We start from the raw sequence: 18,846 nt of genomic DNA, 5'->3' as shown, positions 1-18,846 counted from the left end.
AAAATCAGTCAGTATTTGGTGGGATCCCAGAGTGTCTCATGAAATGCGACACATCTCCTTTGCATAGAGTTGATCAGGCTGTTGATTGTGGCCTGTAGAATGTTGTCCCACTCCTCTTCAATCGCTGTGCGAAGTTGCTGGATATTGGCGGGAACTGGAACACGCTGTCGTACACGTCAATCCAGAGCATCCCAAACGTCTGGTGAATATCCAGGAAGAACTATGAGATTTTCATCTTGTGTACAGACCGTTGCGACATCTGCTGAAACATGAAGTGATGGTGGCGGATGAATGGCACGACAACGGGCCTCAGGATCTCGTCACGGTATCTCTGTGCATTCGATAACATGCAATTGTGTTTGTTGTCCGTAACTTATGCCTGCCCATACCATAACCCCACCGCCACCATGGGGCACTCTGTTCACAACGTTGACATCAGCAAAACGTCTCGCCCACACGACGCCATACACATGGTCTGCGGTTGTGAGGCCGGTTGGACCTACTGGAGATGGCTTATGGTAGAGAAATGAACATTAAATTATCTGGCAACACCTCTGGTGGACATTCCTGCAGTCACCATGCCAATTGCACTCTCCCTCAAAACATGAGACATCTGTGGCATTGTGTTGTGTGACAAAATGGCACATTTTAGAGTGGCCTTTTATTGTCCCCAGAACAAGGTGCACCAGTGTAATAATCATGCTGTTTCATCAGCTTCTAGATATGCCACACCTGTCAGGGGGATGAATTATCTTGGCAAAGGAGAAACACTCACTAACAGGAATGTAAACAAATTTGTGCACACATTGAGATAAATAATAATTTTGTGTGTATGGAACATTTCTGGAATCTTTTATTTTGGCGCATGAAACATGGGACCAACACTACACATGCTGCATTTATATTTTTGTTCAGTGTATAAAGAACCGTTAAAAAAGGGTTCTATATAGCACCAAAAAAGGGTTCCACCATGGTTACAACCCTTTTGGGGGCTATAGAGAACCCTTTTTTATGGTTCTTTATAGAACATTTATAAATAACCTCTATCAATCTCAAAGGTTTTTTGTAGAGCCATACATTTTTTAAAATGTATTATTGTTTAATAGCCATCTTATATTGTTAAAATTCCACAGGTTTTATTATGTTTATTAACCAGTTCAATCAGGTGTGCTCTGGAGCAGCTTTGGGTCCCCGAGGAGACTTAGTCAACCTTTTTCAAAATGACAATAGGCCATCCAAGAGTCTTTCACAAGATACCATCACTGGCCATAGTCATATATACCACGAAATAGCACAACACAACAGATAAGACCAACTGGAATGGCACTCACGGGCTGCACAGAAAGAGATGTGCACACACGATGTCCCAAAATAAAACCTAAATGAGCCACCGCCCCTACATTTTAATGATCACTAAAATAACCATTTTTTGAACTGCAAAGAACCATTTGAAGGCCTCAAAGGGTTCTGTGGGTCAGTATGGTTCCACATAGAACCACCACCTTTCCCAAAGAACCCTTGAGGAACCCTCACTTTTTGGTGTGTAGGCATAGGCTAAACAGTACCGCCTTCAAAGTCCACAGATGAGGACATGGGGACTATTCATTCACGTTGTTGCACGAAAGCACTGAATGGCAAAGGGACACAAAGCCTGTACTGGTAGGCTACGGAAAACGGAATTATCTTACCTTGAGCTGTTGTGTAGTGGATAAACAGGGAAAACAATAAAATCCATGAGGCGCGCCACCTCAGTCCAGGCGAAACTCCAGCCATTGTCCACAATGAATAGATGTTGTGCCGCTGACCAAGTCGTCCCGGAGTTATCGTGTCTGTGTTGAGTTGTCTGTGTTGTCTGGATCTTGCAACTGTCCGCTCTGTGAACGTTGTTGTCGCTGAAACCGGGCAATCTCCGGGTCTCAGGGCGCTCAAGCGAGACCGCGCGATCAAACAATCGCCAACTGCTCAGAAGGAACGGTTATGTGGAGCAGATCAATTGAAAGTTTGTACAGTCACACACAGGACTGAAATAATATGAGTAAATTCCAACTAACATAAGCCCATAAATGCAATTATCGATAGGCTTATGCAATACCGCGGTCAATAAATGGAGTATGTGTCCTTTAAACTGTAACCTTTTGGATAAAAATAGGAGCAGAGTCCATGTTGACTGCAGGATACAGAGCTATTGTGTTTTAACTCAATTGTAGCAGACACTAGCAATCGTGGCTTTCAGTCTGTATTGCAAGGAGGCAATTAAATTAGGCTACGAATGGCAACAAAACAGCCTGACCCTTTCTGGGTTCCTTTGATAAAAATCCGTTTCAGATTGCCGAGCAAAGTTCAATCATAAACCATTCAATTCTCACAGCACCTGCATCGGGAGCAAGTATACATCATAAAATACCAATATAGACAACTATTTCAACAGCAATACTTGTCCCGTTTCCATAAAAATGGTTAATAAAGTGTATCCTCTTCTGGTGATGGTCAGGATGGATGATTATCTCTGGTCGTAGCTATTGAAGAAGGGAGAGTGCTGGAGAGATGAGTTTAGCTCCCTGAATCCGTTATGTGCTTGAGCAATACCAGCGATGCGCCCGGCATGAGTCGCAAAAGTTTCCAAAGACGATTCCCGCGTCAGGTCCGGGAATTCCCTTGGTGAAAACGAATCTATTCACTCAGTGGTAGTGGTACATTTCGTGGGAAGTATAGGGAAAAGGGGAGTGGGAGAGAAATGTTAAATAATAACGCTATCATCGATGTCTTCGGAGGCGGAGGAGCACGGTTTGTCTGTGTGCTTTGAAGGCAGCGTCCACAGTTCCTTTTGCGAATCATAGAACTGTCTATCGGTCTCGGTCGGTCTGCATCTAGCATGCGCGTGTATGGGAGGGTAGCAGGTTGCCACCACGCGGCAGAGCGCAATATAGCATCCATTACCAAGCGATAGAGAACAGCCCATGACCGACATGCACAGATGTAAAGTCCACTTTCAGAAACACATATACGTACCTGGTTGATGAATAAATAATTTCAATTTTATTTGATACAATACAGAAGTGACGCTCCTGTTTTCTGCTAGGCTACAATAATAGGTTGAATAAGTTACCCACTGTGCAAAAACTGGTTGAATCAACGTTGTTTCAAAAAAAGTGTGATGTTGAATCAAAGTTAAAAAATATTGGATTTGCAAAAAGTCATCATGTAAGAGCATTTCTTATATTTTGCACCCAACGTTTAACCTCAATGAAATGTTTTGTAGATTTAATGTTGAATCCATGTTAGTTGACAACCAGTAGCGGTGCATGGGTCAAATCATTGGGGAAGTCAAGCCAGAAAAAAATGCCATCAAAAGTTAGGACACACCTACTCATTCCAGGGTTTTTCTTTATTTTCTACATTGTAGAATATAGTGAAGACGTCAAAAATATGAAAGAACACAAGTGGAATCATGTTGTAACCAAAAAAGTGTTAATCAAATCAAAATATATTTACATTTGAGATTCTTCAAAGTAGCCACCCTTTGCCTTGATGAAAGCTTTGCACACTCTTGGCATTCTCTCAACCAGCTTCATGAGGCAGTCACCTGGAATGCATTTCAATTAATAGGTCTGCCTTGTTAAAAGTTAATTTGTAGAATTTCTTTCCTTCTAAAAGCGTTTCAGCCAATCAGTTGTGTTGTGACAAGGTAGGGGGGTATACAGAAGATAGACCTATTTGGTAAAATACCAAGTTCATATCATGGCAAGAACAGCTCAAATAAGCAAAGAGAAACAACAGTCCATCATTACTTTAAGACATGAAGGTTAGTCAATCTGAAACATTTCTAAAACTTTGAAAGTTTCTTCAAGTGCAGTCACAAAAACCATCAAGCGCTATGATGAAACTAGATCTCATGAGGACCGCCACAGAAAAGGAAGACGCAGGGTTACCTCTGCTGCAGAGGATAACTTAATTAGAGTTAACTGCACCTCAGCAATTGCAGCACAAATAAATGCTTCAAGGGGGTTCAAGTAACAGACACATCTCAACATGAACTGTTCAGAGGAGACTGCATGAATCAGGTCTTCATGGTCGAATTGCTTCAAAGAAACCACTACTAAAGGACACCGATAAGAAGAAGAGACTTGCTTGGGCGAAGAAACAAGAGCAATGGACATTAGACTGGTGAAAATCTATGCTTTGGTCTGATGAGTCTGTCCTTAGGTCCTTTGGTCTGATGAGTCCAAATTCATCCACCACTGTGTCTTTGTGAGACGCAGAGTAGGTGAACGGATGATCTCTGCATGTATGGTTCCCATCGTGTAGCAAGGAGGAGGAGGTGTGATGGTGTAGGGGTGCTTTGCTGGTGACACTGTCAGTGATTTATGTAGAATTCAAGGCACACTTACCCAGCATGGCTACCACCGCATTCTGCAGCAATGCACCATCCCGTCTGGTTTTTGCTTGTTTTTCAACAGGACAATGACCCAAACACACCTCCAGGCTGTGTAAGGACTATTTGACCAAGAAGGAGAGTTATGATGTTGCATCAGATGACCTGGCCTCCACAATCACCCTACCTGATTTGGAATGAGTTGGATCGCAGAGTGAAGGAAAAACATCCAAAAAGTGCTCAGCATATGTGGGAACTCCTTCAAGACTGTTGGAAAAGCATTCCTCAGGAAGCTCATTGAGAGAATGCCAAGTGTGTGCAAAGCTGTCATCAAGACAAAGGGTGGATACTTTGAAGAATCTAAAATATGTTTTGATTTGTTTAACACTTTTGGTTACTACATGATTCCATATGTGTTTTTATTCTACAATGTAAAAACTTGTAAAAAAATAAAGAAAAACCCTTGAATGAGTAGGTGTGTCCAAACACATTGTACTGTATGTGTTGTGATAATTGCGTTGTTTGCTCTATAACATGTTAGTTCATTTGCCTTGCGATGATATATGCCTTGGCCGAGCCAATAAAAAGACACTTAGGCAGAATAAATTCAACCACACTGTTGTTTCATCACAAAACCAGAGAGCAACCTCTCTCAGCTGAAGTCCACAAAGTAACATGACCTACAGCATGGTCAAGAAAGTTAATGTTTCCTACATTTTCGGACTACTAAACAACTATTGATTTAGAACCACGAAGAGTTACTGCAGTTAGAAAAGTTAACAGGAGCTGCCTCCACTTTTGCAGCACCATTTCAACTTCAACATTGAAACATAATCAAGCCACCTATGCTTAGTCTAATACAGTGACATCTAAAATATATAAACAACTGTTTAGTCCAATCAACATAAGCTAAATATGATGGGACTGTCCATGGTTCTGTGTGTGTGTGTGCATTCGTGCAAGTAGAAAAAACACCCTACTTGTAGATAAACGGCAATGCCATCCTCCTCTATTTCATGTTGACGAAACAGTCTATAACTGTCATACAGTATGCACTTAAATTTTTTTTGGTCCTAGGCGATCTGGCTAAAATACTTGCTCACGGAGAATTAAGTAAAACCACAAGTCCAAATCCCTATCTCCATCCATGGCTAATTTAGGAAAGAGACAATTTTAGCTAGCTAGCTAGCCACCGGACGAGATCAACATAAAGAGATGCAACAATTCAACCTGTTTCTGTCAATGACATATTTCTCTGTGATAGGAGTGAAACCAAATCAAAACTGGTTTCCCTTGATCCTTTTTTTTTGGTGTGCCAGGACCATTCACAGTTGAGCTTAGTTTAGCATAACACTGATTGGCTATTATTATTAATTTTTTTTTATCAAGGGAGGCCGAATGCTCACTGGCATCCCTTGCATTCAATGTTATGGGCGGCAACAATGTCATACGCTTCAGATAGATGGCCTACATATACAGAGACAAAGGGGTGCACTCGGATGCTCTCTCCGGTGAGATACAGTACATTCAGCCTCTTGTAAATTGAAGGAAAATTATGAAAACACAGAGAGACGAAAAGTACAATGTTTTCTTTTTTTTCTCGGGAAATGTTTGGCGGAAGCCTGGGTTCCCTTGGCATCCATGGGAACCCATCCATACACGCTACTGTTGACAACTCAACCAAATGTACATCAAAACTAGATTTTGAATTGATGTCTGTGCACAGTGGGTATATGCATCTGTTCAAGGTTATAGATGATTTATAGATAATGAGTGTCCTGAAGCTGGACCACCACATGATCTACCCTTACAAACTGTGTGCAGAATAAGAAGTCACTGATACCAGCAATATTTCAGAGAGTACGCTAAAGCACATCTGGTCATGGGAAACAAATAGAGTCACAGACACATGCTGAAACTGTCAATTTAGGGCTTGATTAATTATGACAATTGAACAGCTCCTCTTGAATATTCAAACACCATTTGAACATGTTCACTGTGCTCAGAGTGGGATTTACACGTTTATCCAGAGGAGAATGACAGCCAAGAGAGTGAGACAAAATCCCAATGAGACACTTGTTGACTGACCAACAATATCTCATAGTTTCCCTTCGAAATTCGACATATTATGGATTAACATCTATTTTTGACGCATTCAGAAACTACTCAAAGGTTAACCGTTTAGGCATTAGTTCCGAGTGGTTAAGGTTAGGGCTATGGTATGGGGAAGGTTAAAAACAAAATAATATATATAAATTATTATATAAATGATAAATATATAAATATATAAATGATATGCTATACCATCAGGTAACATCCATTCAATGTATTCTCGCGGCTTGCTAGAGCATTGTGAAATGCCGTAGCGCTGTGGTGTCAGCAGCCCACCGCTTCCGAGCATCATGAGTTTGCATCCAGTGCTGGACAATCTTTTTTCAATGTAAGTGCTGTAGCTCTGTGCCAAAACATGGCTATTTACTAACATAACTTATGCACACCTGCTGTAACTGCTGTCGTTAATGCTGTAAAGGTCTGGTGATGTTTTGGACACTTTGGTACAGATGTGCCTTGTCGTAATGCTAAAACTGGCTTTCAAACAGAGGAGCCTGGTTTGATGTAGATGATAATGTGTTTTCTTGTATGCCAAAAAAGTCAGATCTTGTTTATTTAACCCTTCTTTTACAAGGTAAGTTGACTTAGAACACCTTCTAATTTACAGCAACAACCTGGGGAATAGTTAATGGGGAGGTGAGTGGGATAAATGAGCCATTTGGAAGCTGGGGATGATTAGGTGGCCATGAGGGCCAGATTAAGAATTTAGCCAGGACACCAGGGTTAACACCCCTACTTTTAAGATAAGTGCCATGGGATTTTTAGTGATCACAGAGAGTCAGGACACGCGTTTAACGTCCCATCTGAAAGACAGCACCCTACACAGGGCAATGTCCCCAATCACTGCCCTGGGGCATTGGGATAATGTTTTTTTTAGACCAGAGGAAAGAGTGCCTCCTACTGGCACTCCAACACCACTTCCAGCAGCATCTGGTCTACCATCCAGAGACCGACCAGGACCAACCCTGCTTAGCTTCAGAGGCTGCAGGGTGGGATGCAGGGTAGCATGCTGCAGAGGGAGGTCCTGATTCTGGAAGTGGACTGCTCATTCGACTATTACATTGGAGCAAGCTTTTGCAGACAAGCTCCTCAAATACCATCCCTTCAAATCATGCCTAGACAGCCTGGGATACAGATTGATGGCACTGATATTTGGCAGTCTCGGCCACGTACATAGGCTTACTCTACGTGGCCTCCAGATTGCAGGCCTGCCTAAGACCAGAGCAAGGCAGCTGGCTAGGTACTGCTCTGTTTCGGCGGTTATGAGCAGGTGATTTTTGTTTGTGTGAGTGTCGTCGTGTCAACGACCCTTGTAATTGTTGAGTCCTTTGTGATGTAATGTGATTGATGGTTTCAATAAAGTATTTAAAATGTGTTTGCATGTGTAGAGAGAGAGAGAGAGAGAAAGAGAGAGAGAGAGAGAGAGAGAGAGACCCAGAGAAAGAGAGAGAGAGAGAGGTTTACCATGACACAGCAAATCCTCTTAATGTCTTTAGAACAAGGCTTTTCTCCCCAGGGGAATAAGGTAGCGGCTCAAGTCAATGTTTTGGTGGTGAATTCCATCGAAGCCACCACAGGACACTAAAAAAGCACCACACACCATGGTAATGGCTTCTGTTGTTTCTCTGCGTGCTCCCTATTCTGCTGTTGTCTCTCTCCATCTCATCCAGAAAATGGGAGACCTTGCCAGGAAGTTAATAATAGGATAATGTCAGTGAAAACAAAGATGGAGTGTATTCCTACCCACCCCAGGGGTACCCCACCATCCAATTTATGATTTTTAAATGTACTTACAGTACATTGCGTCCACTCAGCAAGAGGGTGATTTCCTAAAACCCCCAGGTTGTAGATTTTGAGCTGGAGTTGTTTGGAGCTCACATTTTCAGAGGCAAACCATTTTCGTATTTATCTAGGATGCTTCCCAAATGGCACCCTATTTACTCTATAGTGACCCTATGGGTCCTGGTCGAACATAGTGCACTAAATAAGGAATAGGGTGCTATTTGGGATGCATCCCTAGTTTCCCTCTCTTTTCCTTTTCAGTTGCCCACTGCAGTAACTACAGTATGTCAAATCTAACAGGTGTTAACTCCTGGTGTCAAAGAGCTGTGACTAGCTATGATTATAGATGGCTGCATGCTCCACTTGTCTGATTCATTCCAATATCAGATGCTGGTGTGTGTCCCAAGCACATTGTTCATTCAGCACACACATCTCATCCAGCATCCAACCAGACTTCACACATCTGATCCATCCACCCATAGCATTCAGTCTGACTACACAAGCGGCAACAATTCAGTCATCATTGTCTGGAAAAATACCGAAATTACAGTGATGACAATATTCAGGGAAACACCTCTGTTACATACTCTGTATGTCTGACAATTCTCTCTTCAAGCTGGCTACTAAAGTGGATAGAGACATGATCATCCACAGATTCAAGACATGGGATCCAAGGTTACGGACCAAATGGCACCCCATTCAAATAAAATAAAATACAATTTTATTGGTCACATACACATGGTTAGCAGATGTTAATGCTAGTGTAGCGAAATGCTTGTGCTTCTAGTTCCGACCGTGCATTAATATCTAACAAGTAATCTAACAATTCCACAACAACTATCTTATACACACAAGTGTAAAGGAATGATTAAGAATATGTACATGTAAATATATGGATGAACGATGGCCCGAAAGGCCAGATGCAGTAGATGGTATAGAGTACAGTATATATATATATGAGATGAGTAATGTATGTAAAAATTATATAAAGTGGCATTGTTTAAGTGACTAGAGATATATTTATTACATCCAAATGTTAATTGTAGAAGTGGCTAGAGATTGAGTCTGGTAGCAGCCACTCAATGTTAATGATGGCTGTTTAACAGTCTGATGGCCTTGAGATAGAAGCTGTTTTTCAGTCTCTCGGTCCTAGCTTTGATGGCTGATAGCGGGGTGAACAGGCAGTGGCTCGGGTGGTTGTTGTACCCCCCTTTTTTCTCCCCAATTGGTAGTAGTTACAGTCTTGTCTCATCGCTGCAACTCCCGTACCGACTCGGGAGAGGCAAAGGTCGAGAGCCATGCATCCTCCGAAACACAACCCAACCTTCTTGACACAATGCACATCCAACCCGGAAGCCAGCCGCACCAATGTGTCGGCGGAAACACCGTACACCTGGCGACCTGGTCAGCGTGCACAGCGCCCGGCCCACCACAGGAGTCACGAGTACACGATGAGACAAGGATATCCCTGCTGGCCAAACCCTCCCTAACCCAGACGACACTGGGCCAATTGTGCATCGTCCCATGGGCCTCCCGGTTGCACGGCGACAGAGCCTGGGCTCGAACCCAGAATCTCTGGTGGCACAGCTAGCACTGCGATGCAGTGCCTTAGACTACTGCGCCACCCGGGAGGCCAGGTGGTTGTTGTCCTCGATGATCTTTTTGGCCTTCCTGTGACATCGGGTGGTGTAGGTGTCCTGGAGGGCAGGTAGTTTGCCCCCTCACTACCCTCTGGAGAGTCTTACGGTTGTGGGCGGAGCAGTTGCCGTACCAGGCGGCGATACAGCCCGACAGGATTCTCTCGATTGTGCATCTGTAAAAGTTTGTGAGTGTTTTTTTCCCCTATACATGGAAAAAAAATAAAGGTTCTTAAATGGTTCTTCAGTAGCCCTTAAGGTTCCTTGGAGAACTCTTGCCTGACAAAGAACCTTTGAGTTGCACAGATATTCTCAGGTGCAGCGAAATGCTTGAGATTCAGTGCAGTAATAAAAGAAAAACCCAATCCAGAAAAAAAACAATTTATATAGGATGAGCCATGACTAGAATACACTATATAGATGTAACGTGGGTGAAACGGTATGGAAACGTTACCAGTGTTCAATGACTACGTGCTATGCATAGGGCAGCAGTCGCTAAGGTGCAGGGTAGAGTACCGGGTTGTAGCCAGCTAGAACAGTGACTAAAGTTCAGGGCAGGGTACTGGGCCAAGGCCGGCTAGTGGTGACTATTTAACAGTCTGATGGCCTGGAGATTGAGAAACATCATCTGTCTCTCGGTCCCAGCTTTGATGCACCTGTACTGTCTCCACCTTCTAGATGGTAGCGGGGTGAACAGGCCATGGCTAACATACAAGAGCAATGCCAACTGGTGAGTGAACCTGGGAGAGTGACATATAAAGAGGAGGAAATGATGAAGGTAATGGAGTCTAGGTGTGAATCATAATGATTCACATGTACGCGTAATCCCAGGACTGGTGGTTAGTACTCTGGCGAGGTCGTACGCCGGAGGGGAGGAGCAGGAGCAGACGTGACAGATTTCTGGGTAGATTTGTATTTATTAGTGATCCCAATTAGCTGCTCCCAAGGCAGCAGCTACTCTTCCTGAGGCCCAAATAAAACAGTACATCATATAACATTATTACACCACTAAATATCTACTATTCAAAATGCATAATACCATCATACAACAATATTACAATGTACATGTGTGTTGAGTGCATGTGCTAGTGTGTGCGTATGCCCGTGTCTCTTCACAGTCTGCGTTGTTCCATAAGGTGAAGTTTTATCTGTTTTTTAAATCAGATTTTACTACTTGCATGAGTTACTTAATTGGCTCTATGTAGTACTGTGCATTTCCCAGTGTCTGTTCTAGACTTGGGTACTGTGAAGAGACCCCTGTTGGCATGTCTTGTGGAGTATGCATGGGCAACTGAGCTGTGTGCAAGTCGTTTGAACAGACAGCTCTGTGTTTTCAACATTTCACTACCTCACAAAGACAAGTAGTGATGCAGTCAATCTATCATCTACATTGAGCCAGGTGAGATTAACATGCATGTCATTGATGTTAGCTCTCCATGTACATTTAAGGGCCAGCCGTGCTGCTTTGTTCTGGGTCAACTGTAATTTTCCCATGTCCATCTTTGTGGCACTTGAGGGTTTAGTGAATGGTTTGGGTTTGAAATACCCACTCTAAAACTGACTGCAGCTCTTTGTTAAGTGTTGCAGTGATTTCACTTGTCGTGGTAGCTGACATGTATAATATTGTGTATTCTGCAGGCAAACACTGTTCTGTAGGCTTAGATTGAAGATATGGAAAATAGGAGTGTCAATATAAACTTTTTCAAGACCCTGTTTTTCAAAGATAATTTGTAAAAAATAAAATAACTTCACAGATCTTCATTGTAAAGGGTTTAAACACTCTTTCCCATGCTTGATCAATGAGCCATAAACAATTAATGAATATGTTAAGACACTAACAGCTTACATTCGATAGGCAATTAAGGTCACAGTTATGGTTAAGTTAAACCTTAGGACATTAAAGAGGCCTTTCTACTGACTCTGAAAAACACCAAAAGAAAGATGCTTAGGGTCCCTGCTCATCTGTGTGAACGTGCCTTAGGCATGCTGCAAGGAGGCATGAGGACTGCAGATGTGGCCTGGGCAATAAATTGCAATGTCCGTACTGTGAGACGCCTAAGACAGCGCTACAGGGAGACAGGATGGACAGCTGATCGTTCTCGCAGTGGCAGACCATGTGTAACAACACCTGCACAGGATCGGTACATCCGAACATCACACCTTTATTATTCGACCATGCTGGTCATTTATGAACATTTGAACATCTTGGCCATGTTCTGTTATAATCTCCACCCGGCACAGCCAGAAGAGGACTGGCCATCCCACATATGCTCTCTCTAATTCTCTCTTTCTTTCTCTCTCTCGGAGGACCTGAGCCCTAGGACCATGCCCCAGGAATACCTGACATGATTACTCCTTGCTGTCCCCAGTCCACCTGACTGTGCTGCTGCTCCAGTTTCAACTGTTCTGCCTTATTATTATTCGACCATGCTGGTCATTTATGAACATTTGAACATCTTGACCATGTTCTGTTATAATCTCCACCCGGCACAGCCAGAAGAGGACTGGCCACCCCACATAGCCTGGTTCCTCTCTAGGTTTCTTCCTAGGTTTTGGCCTTTCTAGGGAGTTTTTCCTAGCCACCGTGCTTCTACACCTGCATTGCTTGCTGTTTGGGGTTTTAGGCTGGGTTTCTGTACAGCACTTTGAGATATCAGCTGATGTACGAAGGGCTATATAAATACATTTGATTTGATTTGACCTGCGGGACAGGTACAGGATGGCAACAACAACTGCCCGAGTTACACCAGGAACACACAATCCCTCCATCAGTGCTCAGACTGTCTGCAATAGGCTAAGAGAGGCTGGACTGAGGGCTTGTAGGCCTGTTGTAAGGCAGGTCCTCACCAGACATCACCGGCAACAACTTCGCCTATGGGCACAAACCCACCGTCGCTGGACCAGACAGGACTGGCAAAAAGTGCTCTTCACTGATGAGTTGCGGTTTTGTCTCACCAAGGGTGATGGTTGGATTTGCGTTTATCGAAGGAATAAGCATTAAACCGAGGCCTGTAATCTACAGCAGGATCGATTTGGAGGTGGAGGGTCGGTCATGGTCTGGGGCAGTGTGTCACAGCATCATCAGACTGAGCTTGTTGTCATTGCAGGCAATCTCAACGCTGTGCATTACAGGGAAGACATCCTCCACCCTCATGTGGTACCCTTCCTGCAGGCTCATCCTGACATGACCCTCCAGCATGACAATGCCACCAGCCATACTGCTCATTCAGTGCGTGATTTCCTGCAAGACAGGAATGTCAGTGTTCTGCCATGGCCAGTAAATTGCCCGGATCTCAATCCCATTGAGCACGTCTGGGACCTGTTGGATCGGAGGGTGAGGGCTAGAGCCATTCCCCCCAGAAATGTCCAGGAACTTGAAGGTGCCTTGGTGGAAGAGTGGGGTAACATCTCACAGAAAGAACTGGCAAAACTGGTACAGTCCATGAGAAGGAGATGCATTGCAGTACTTAATGCAGCTAGTGGCCACACCAGATACTGACTGTTACTTTTGATTTTGACCCCCCTTTTGTTCAGGGACACATTATTCCATTTCTGTTAGTCACATGTCTGTGGAACTTGTTCAGTTTATGTCTCAGTTGTTGAGTATTGTTATGTTCATACAACTATTTACACATGTTAAGTTTGCTGAAAATAAACGCAGTTGAAAGTGAGATGTTTCTTTTTTTACAGAGTTTAGACCGCTACCATCCTCAGTAATTTGTCAGAGCCAGGTGGCTTGTCATTGTTGATAGACAACAATACTATTTTTCACCTCTGCCACACTCACTTTGAGGAATTCAAGTACAGTGCTTGTATGAGGGCACAAGTCTAGAACCAGATGCAGATACGGCCAGAACCTGGTTGACCGGGATGTTGGCGGTGGAAGTCGGCGATGAGGGCTGGATCCAGGAAGTCTCTAGCGGGAACTCAGCACCTCTCCTCTGGGTCGTAACCCTCCCAGTCAACCAGGTACTCGAAACCCCTGCCCTGTGGTCGAGACAGATGCCTTGTCCGGACCCGCAGAAGACAACTAGGAAAGCTGCCGTTACCGTCAATATTACTCGCCAACGTGCAATCATTGGACAATAAACTAGACGAGGTAAGATCACAAATATCCTACCATCGGGACATCAAAAACTATAATATCCTATGCTTCACGGAATCGTGGCTGAATGATGACATCGATATTCAGCTAGCGGGATACACGCTGCACCGGCAGGATAGAACAGCACACAACAGCTGGTGCACGAAATCTAAGGAAGTCTCTAAATTTTCCTCACCTGAAGTAGAGTATATTGTGATAAACTGCAGGACACACTACTTGCCTAGAGGAGTTCTCAGCTATACTTTTCGTGGCTGTTTATTTACCACCACAGACAGACGCTGGCACTAAGACCGCACTCAGTCAGCTGTATAAGGAAATTAGCAACCAGGAAACCACTCACCAAGAGGCGGCTATCATCAGACAGCTATCATCAGCAGCATAGACCGTGAGCATTATCACTGTTATGGAAGTGAACCGGGTGTACAATACCACTCCCACTCTCCTCCTACCTGAAAGGGAGCCCTCCCCTCATTGGTCGCAACACACCGCCACCAAAGCTCGATAAAAACAATCAGGTCCACCTGAAAGGGTAGAGGCTAACCTTTTAACACTAGAACCGCCTTTCCTTTCAGCCAACAAGTACCTACTAAATAATGTTGCTAGAGTCCGCTTTAGCATATGCATCAGAGGCATATCAACCCATAAGGTGCTCAAACATAAGCACCAACACTTGATAAATAGTGTATAAACTATTGTAATTAATTAATTGCATGAAGAAATATTTGTGGAAATATATACATTTAAAAGTCAAGTATATGTTATGTATATGTCACGTTCTGACCTTCCTTTGTTTTTGTCTTTGTTTTAGTATGGTCAGGTCGTGAGTTGGGGTGGGCAGTTTGTTTGTTTTTCTATGTTGGTTTTTGAGTTCGGCCTAGTATGATTCTCAGAGGCAGCTGTCAATTGTTGTCCCTGATTGAGAATCATACTTAGGTAGCCTGGGTTTCACTTTTAGTTTGTGGGTGTTTGCTTCCGTGTGAGTGTTTGGGCCACACGGTACTGTTTCGTTTTGTTCCAGTGTTCAGTTTGTTTATTAAAAAGACACTTACCACGCTGCACCTTGGTCCTCCTCTCTATCTCCAGACGACATCCGTTACAGTATAATTCTACAAAGTCTAATAAAAAACATTACAGTGTAATCCAATTTGATCAACTTTATTTGTAGATTCGATTAGTAATAGTTATAGTAATGAACAAAGTCCAGTTACAGCTTCTTTTGACAAAATAGAAATGGAAAAGATAATAATAATACAACCAGCCAAGAGCACAGGTGAAATGATTTGCCATTTTCCCTAAACAAAAGCACATGAACAATTGTACAGGATGAATTGCATAAATAAATATTTGTGGAAACATATTAATGAAAATATATAAAAACATTAATTTGTTGATTGTATCAAACACTGTATTGTTCCCTTATTTGTTTTATTTGACATTTTTACCAATTTTTCTCCCCAATTTCGTGGTATCCAATTTGTTGTTACAGTCTTGTCTCATGGCTGCAACTCCTGTACGGACTCGGGAGAGACGAAGGTTGAGAGCCATGCATCCGAAACACAACCCACCAAGCTGCACTGCTTCTTGACACAATGCCGACTTAACCTGGAAGCCAGCCACTCCAATGTGTCGGAGGAAAAACCGTAAACCTGGTGACCGTGTCAGCGTGCATGCGACCGGACCGCCACAGGAGTCACTAGAGCGCGATGAGACAAGGAAGTCCCTGCCGACCAAGCACTCGCCTAACCAGGACGACGCTGGGCCAATTGTGCGACACACCATGGGTCTCCCAGTTGCGGCTGGCTGCGACAAAGCCTGGACTCAAACCAGGATCTCTGGTGGCACAGCTAGCAACTGCAAAGCAGTGCCTTAGACCAGTGCGTCACTCGGGAGGCCCATACACGTGTCTTTACTCATAAATCAATCTCGTCTTCTCTTTACGCTTCGGATCCACAGTCAGCATACAGCTTCGGGGCTTTGTGTGAGCAAGCCCCACAAACAAATCAGTTGCACTGCACAAGGTTTTCATGGGCCTTTTTTCGTATGCACCTGCGGCAAGTGTCGCATAATCTCTCTGAAGTGGTTGTGTGTCATGGTCTCTCAGAATTGTCCACCCCGTACCTATCACACCAAAATAATCCACATCCATGCTCTTTCCGCCGTATTCCCTGTGGGTATACAAGAGTGCAATAAATGCTTTGAGTTCATCTATAGACATGTCCTAAGTACTGTTGACTTTTCTGTGCGCACGAGCAACAGTATAATCTCTGATGTGCTGCAACATCTGCATATCACATAAACTCGTCACTCTTTTCTACCCAAACCATATCGTCCCTCCCAGACTCCTGTCTCATCGAATTGGTTTCACCATGTCATATGCCTCTGTTCTGTTTTTTTTCTGCGGCGAGGCTCAGGCATCGGAGGCGGAGGCTCGAAGTCAACATCAGACTCTTCAACCTCAATATCCGATCCTCCATCCGACTCATCTGTCAGTGCATCCATTTTTTTGATTTGGCTTGCCATTGGGAACTACACACATTGTATGTTGTCTCCCCAAGGGGATTATATAATTATATACCATTTCCAGCTTTTCATAATACAATAATTAGACAACCCACAACGCCCACTAATATTCTAAATTAAATCATCCTCTTAACCCTCATCATTCAGATCAATCAAATTAAATCACCCTCATCACCCTCTTCATCATCCTCATTATCCAGTTCATTCAACACGTCACATGCACCATTATCAATTTATGTCTGGTTTCTGTTGCCCATTTATCCATTGATGACAGAATACATATTTTAATTTAAATGTTAATATGTTACTAGATGGACAGCACGGATATTCTTGGGAAAAGTAAAATGAGGAAATAGAGCTGCACCTTTTGAATTTGTACTTATTTGACAAAGGTCATTGTCATAGAAACTGCAGAATAAGCTCTTTCTGATACTATATAGAAATCAAAATGTTGTACCTGCATTTGACTCTAAAGGATGATTTGATAAATTGCTCCTGTCAACGACAAAATGTGCAAGTATAATTTGACAACTGCTAGGCCGTCACCCATCAGATTATTGTCAATTTAACATTGTCTGTAGGCTAACTCTTACTATGGGTGAAATACGTTTAGGTATAGTTTAGGTGTAGTTTCGATCAACCAGATGTGCAGGCTGACTGGCATCATTTGTTTCCTGCTCATCAACTTGGATAGAGTCAAGAATATGTTTTACATTATTCTAAAGGCTTACTGCAACACGTAGCATGAATTCGTTTCCCTTACAATACATTTGGTTAGTAATGGAGTTACAGTAAATAAAACAGTCCTGTTACAACTTATTTTTACAAAGTAAAACATAAAAGAGAATGGTATCAAGCCGCAAGGTCAAAGTATTAACATGGGCACCAAAGCTGATGAATAGGCACAACACAAACTCATCATTACACTGTAGTTCTTTTTATTTAAATCAACCTCTTCACCCTCATCATTCAGTTAGGCCTAATATAAATTTGATTGTAAAGTAACTTGCACAATTATCGGCCATTCCATCCATTTGTCGTTCATTCAGTGGGCTGGCATGGTTTACGTCGCTGGATAGGTTATGTTTTGCATTATTCTGAAGGCCTACTGCAACACGTAGCATGTTTCCATTCCCCTTACAATACATCTGATTAGTAATAGAGTTGTAGTAAATAAAACTTATTTGTAGAAAGTCAAATGTAAAAGAGAATAGTATCAACCCACAAGGTGTGTGGTCAAATGATTTGCTGCTGATAAAGAGGCAGAAACTCATCATTACACAATTGTCTTTTTAAATTAAATCTCTTCACCCTCCTTATCATTCAGTTAGGCCTCATTTAAATTCAATTGTGAAGTAAGGTGCACAATTATCGCCCATTCAACCATTTGTCATTCATTCAGTGAGGAGAAAGTGACACATTAGCACCGGGCTGGGTACCAACGCCCTACAGCACATTGTCTTGGCTAAATTGGGAATAAGTATGAAGCAAAACAGGTAAAAAAAATTATCTTAATACTTTTCAGTGTGTGATTTACAAATGATTTGCTAATTTTATAGTTTTCATTTTGTGTATGCTTGCCCTTTATTTACTATGTGCCTTTGTTTTATGTTAACAATGTCTTGTTTCGGTTTATCCTTGTGTAACCATCTTCATCTCTCGTCTACAACCCCATCTATCACAACATCATCTGTTACCTGTTACACCGTCTGAAACCTACAAAGACCAACGATACAAATCTATTAAATAAAAGGTCTAAGGCTACCCTGTCCTTGTGTTCTTGCAGACATACCCAATATCTCCCACCTATCCTACCCAGTTTATTTTAACTATTTTACACCGGGTAAGTGAAAGCTCTAGCTAGCTATAGAGCTACAGCATTTAGCTCATGTCTTCCATCTAAATAACACTAACACTGCCAGCTGTTGGTAGCTAACTGCTGATGCTGTCATAGATGGTACAAGCCTATAGGAAAGAGTAGTTTTAAAGGTGTATGTGGGGCTGCGTGTTGCTGTAATTTGATCGTTCTGTGGCTCTGAGGGAGTTTTCTATACAGCCTGTCGAGTGCGGAGTAAACTGAAAATCTTCGGCCATGGATCCGATTGCGGATCAAGTTTGGATCTTAGGATCAATGTGGTCACATTTGCTTCTTGTTGAAGAGGCAGCAGATAACGTTTGTTTGTGAAAGGTAGCTACACCCTTCCTCCATTTCTGAAGGAATTTGTGGCTATTTCTTTCTAGCTGGCAAAATAAGTGAGCTAGATTTTCTTTGTGTACTGCCATATCTTGATAACATGGCTAAGAATGTCACTGGTATG

General features: G+C 42.8%; 1 protein-coding gene across 1 annotated transcript in view; it reads right to left on the bottom strand.

The window, feature by feature from the left end:
* The window catches only part of LOC139376789 (sidekick cell adhesion molecule 2b), a 459,837-nt gene extending 458,064 nt beyond the window's left edge, over positions 1 to 1,773 (bottom strand). Inside the window, exon 1 of the mRNA XM_071119717.1 lies at positions 1,689 to 1,773. Coding sequence (XP_070975818.1) covers positions 1,689 to 1,773 — 85 coding nt within the window. The remainder of the gene's footprint in view (positions 1 to 1,688) is intronic.
* Between the last annotated feature and the right edge of the window lie 17,073 nt (positions 1,774 to 18,846).

This window comes from Oncorhynchus clarkii, chromosome 20 (genome assembly GCF_045791955.1).
Source record: "Oncorhynchus clarkii lewisi isolate Uvic-CL-2024 chromosome 20, UVic_Ocla_1.0, whole genome shotgun sequence".
In the NCBI taxonomy this organism is placed as follows: Eukaryota; Metazoa; Chordata; class Actinopteri; order Salmoniformes; family Salmonidae; genus Oncorhynchus; species Oncorhynchus clarkii.
Note: the sequence above shows the minus strand (reverse complement) of the source record. Positions and strands in the feature narration are given on the sequence as shown.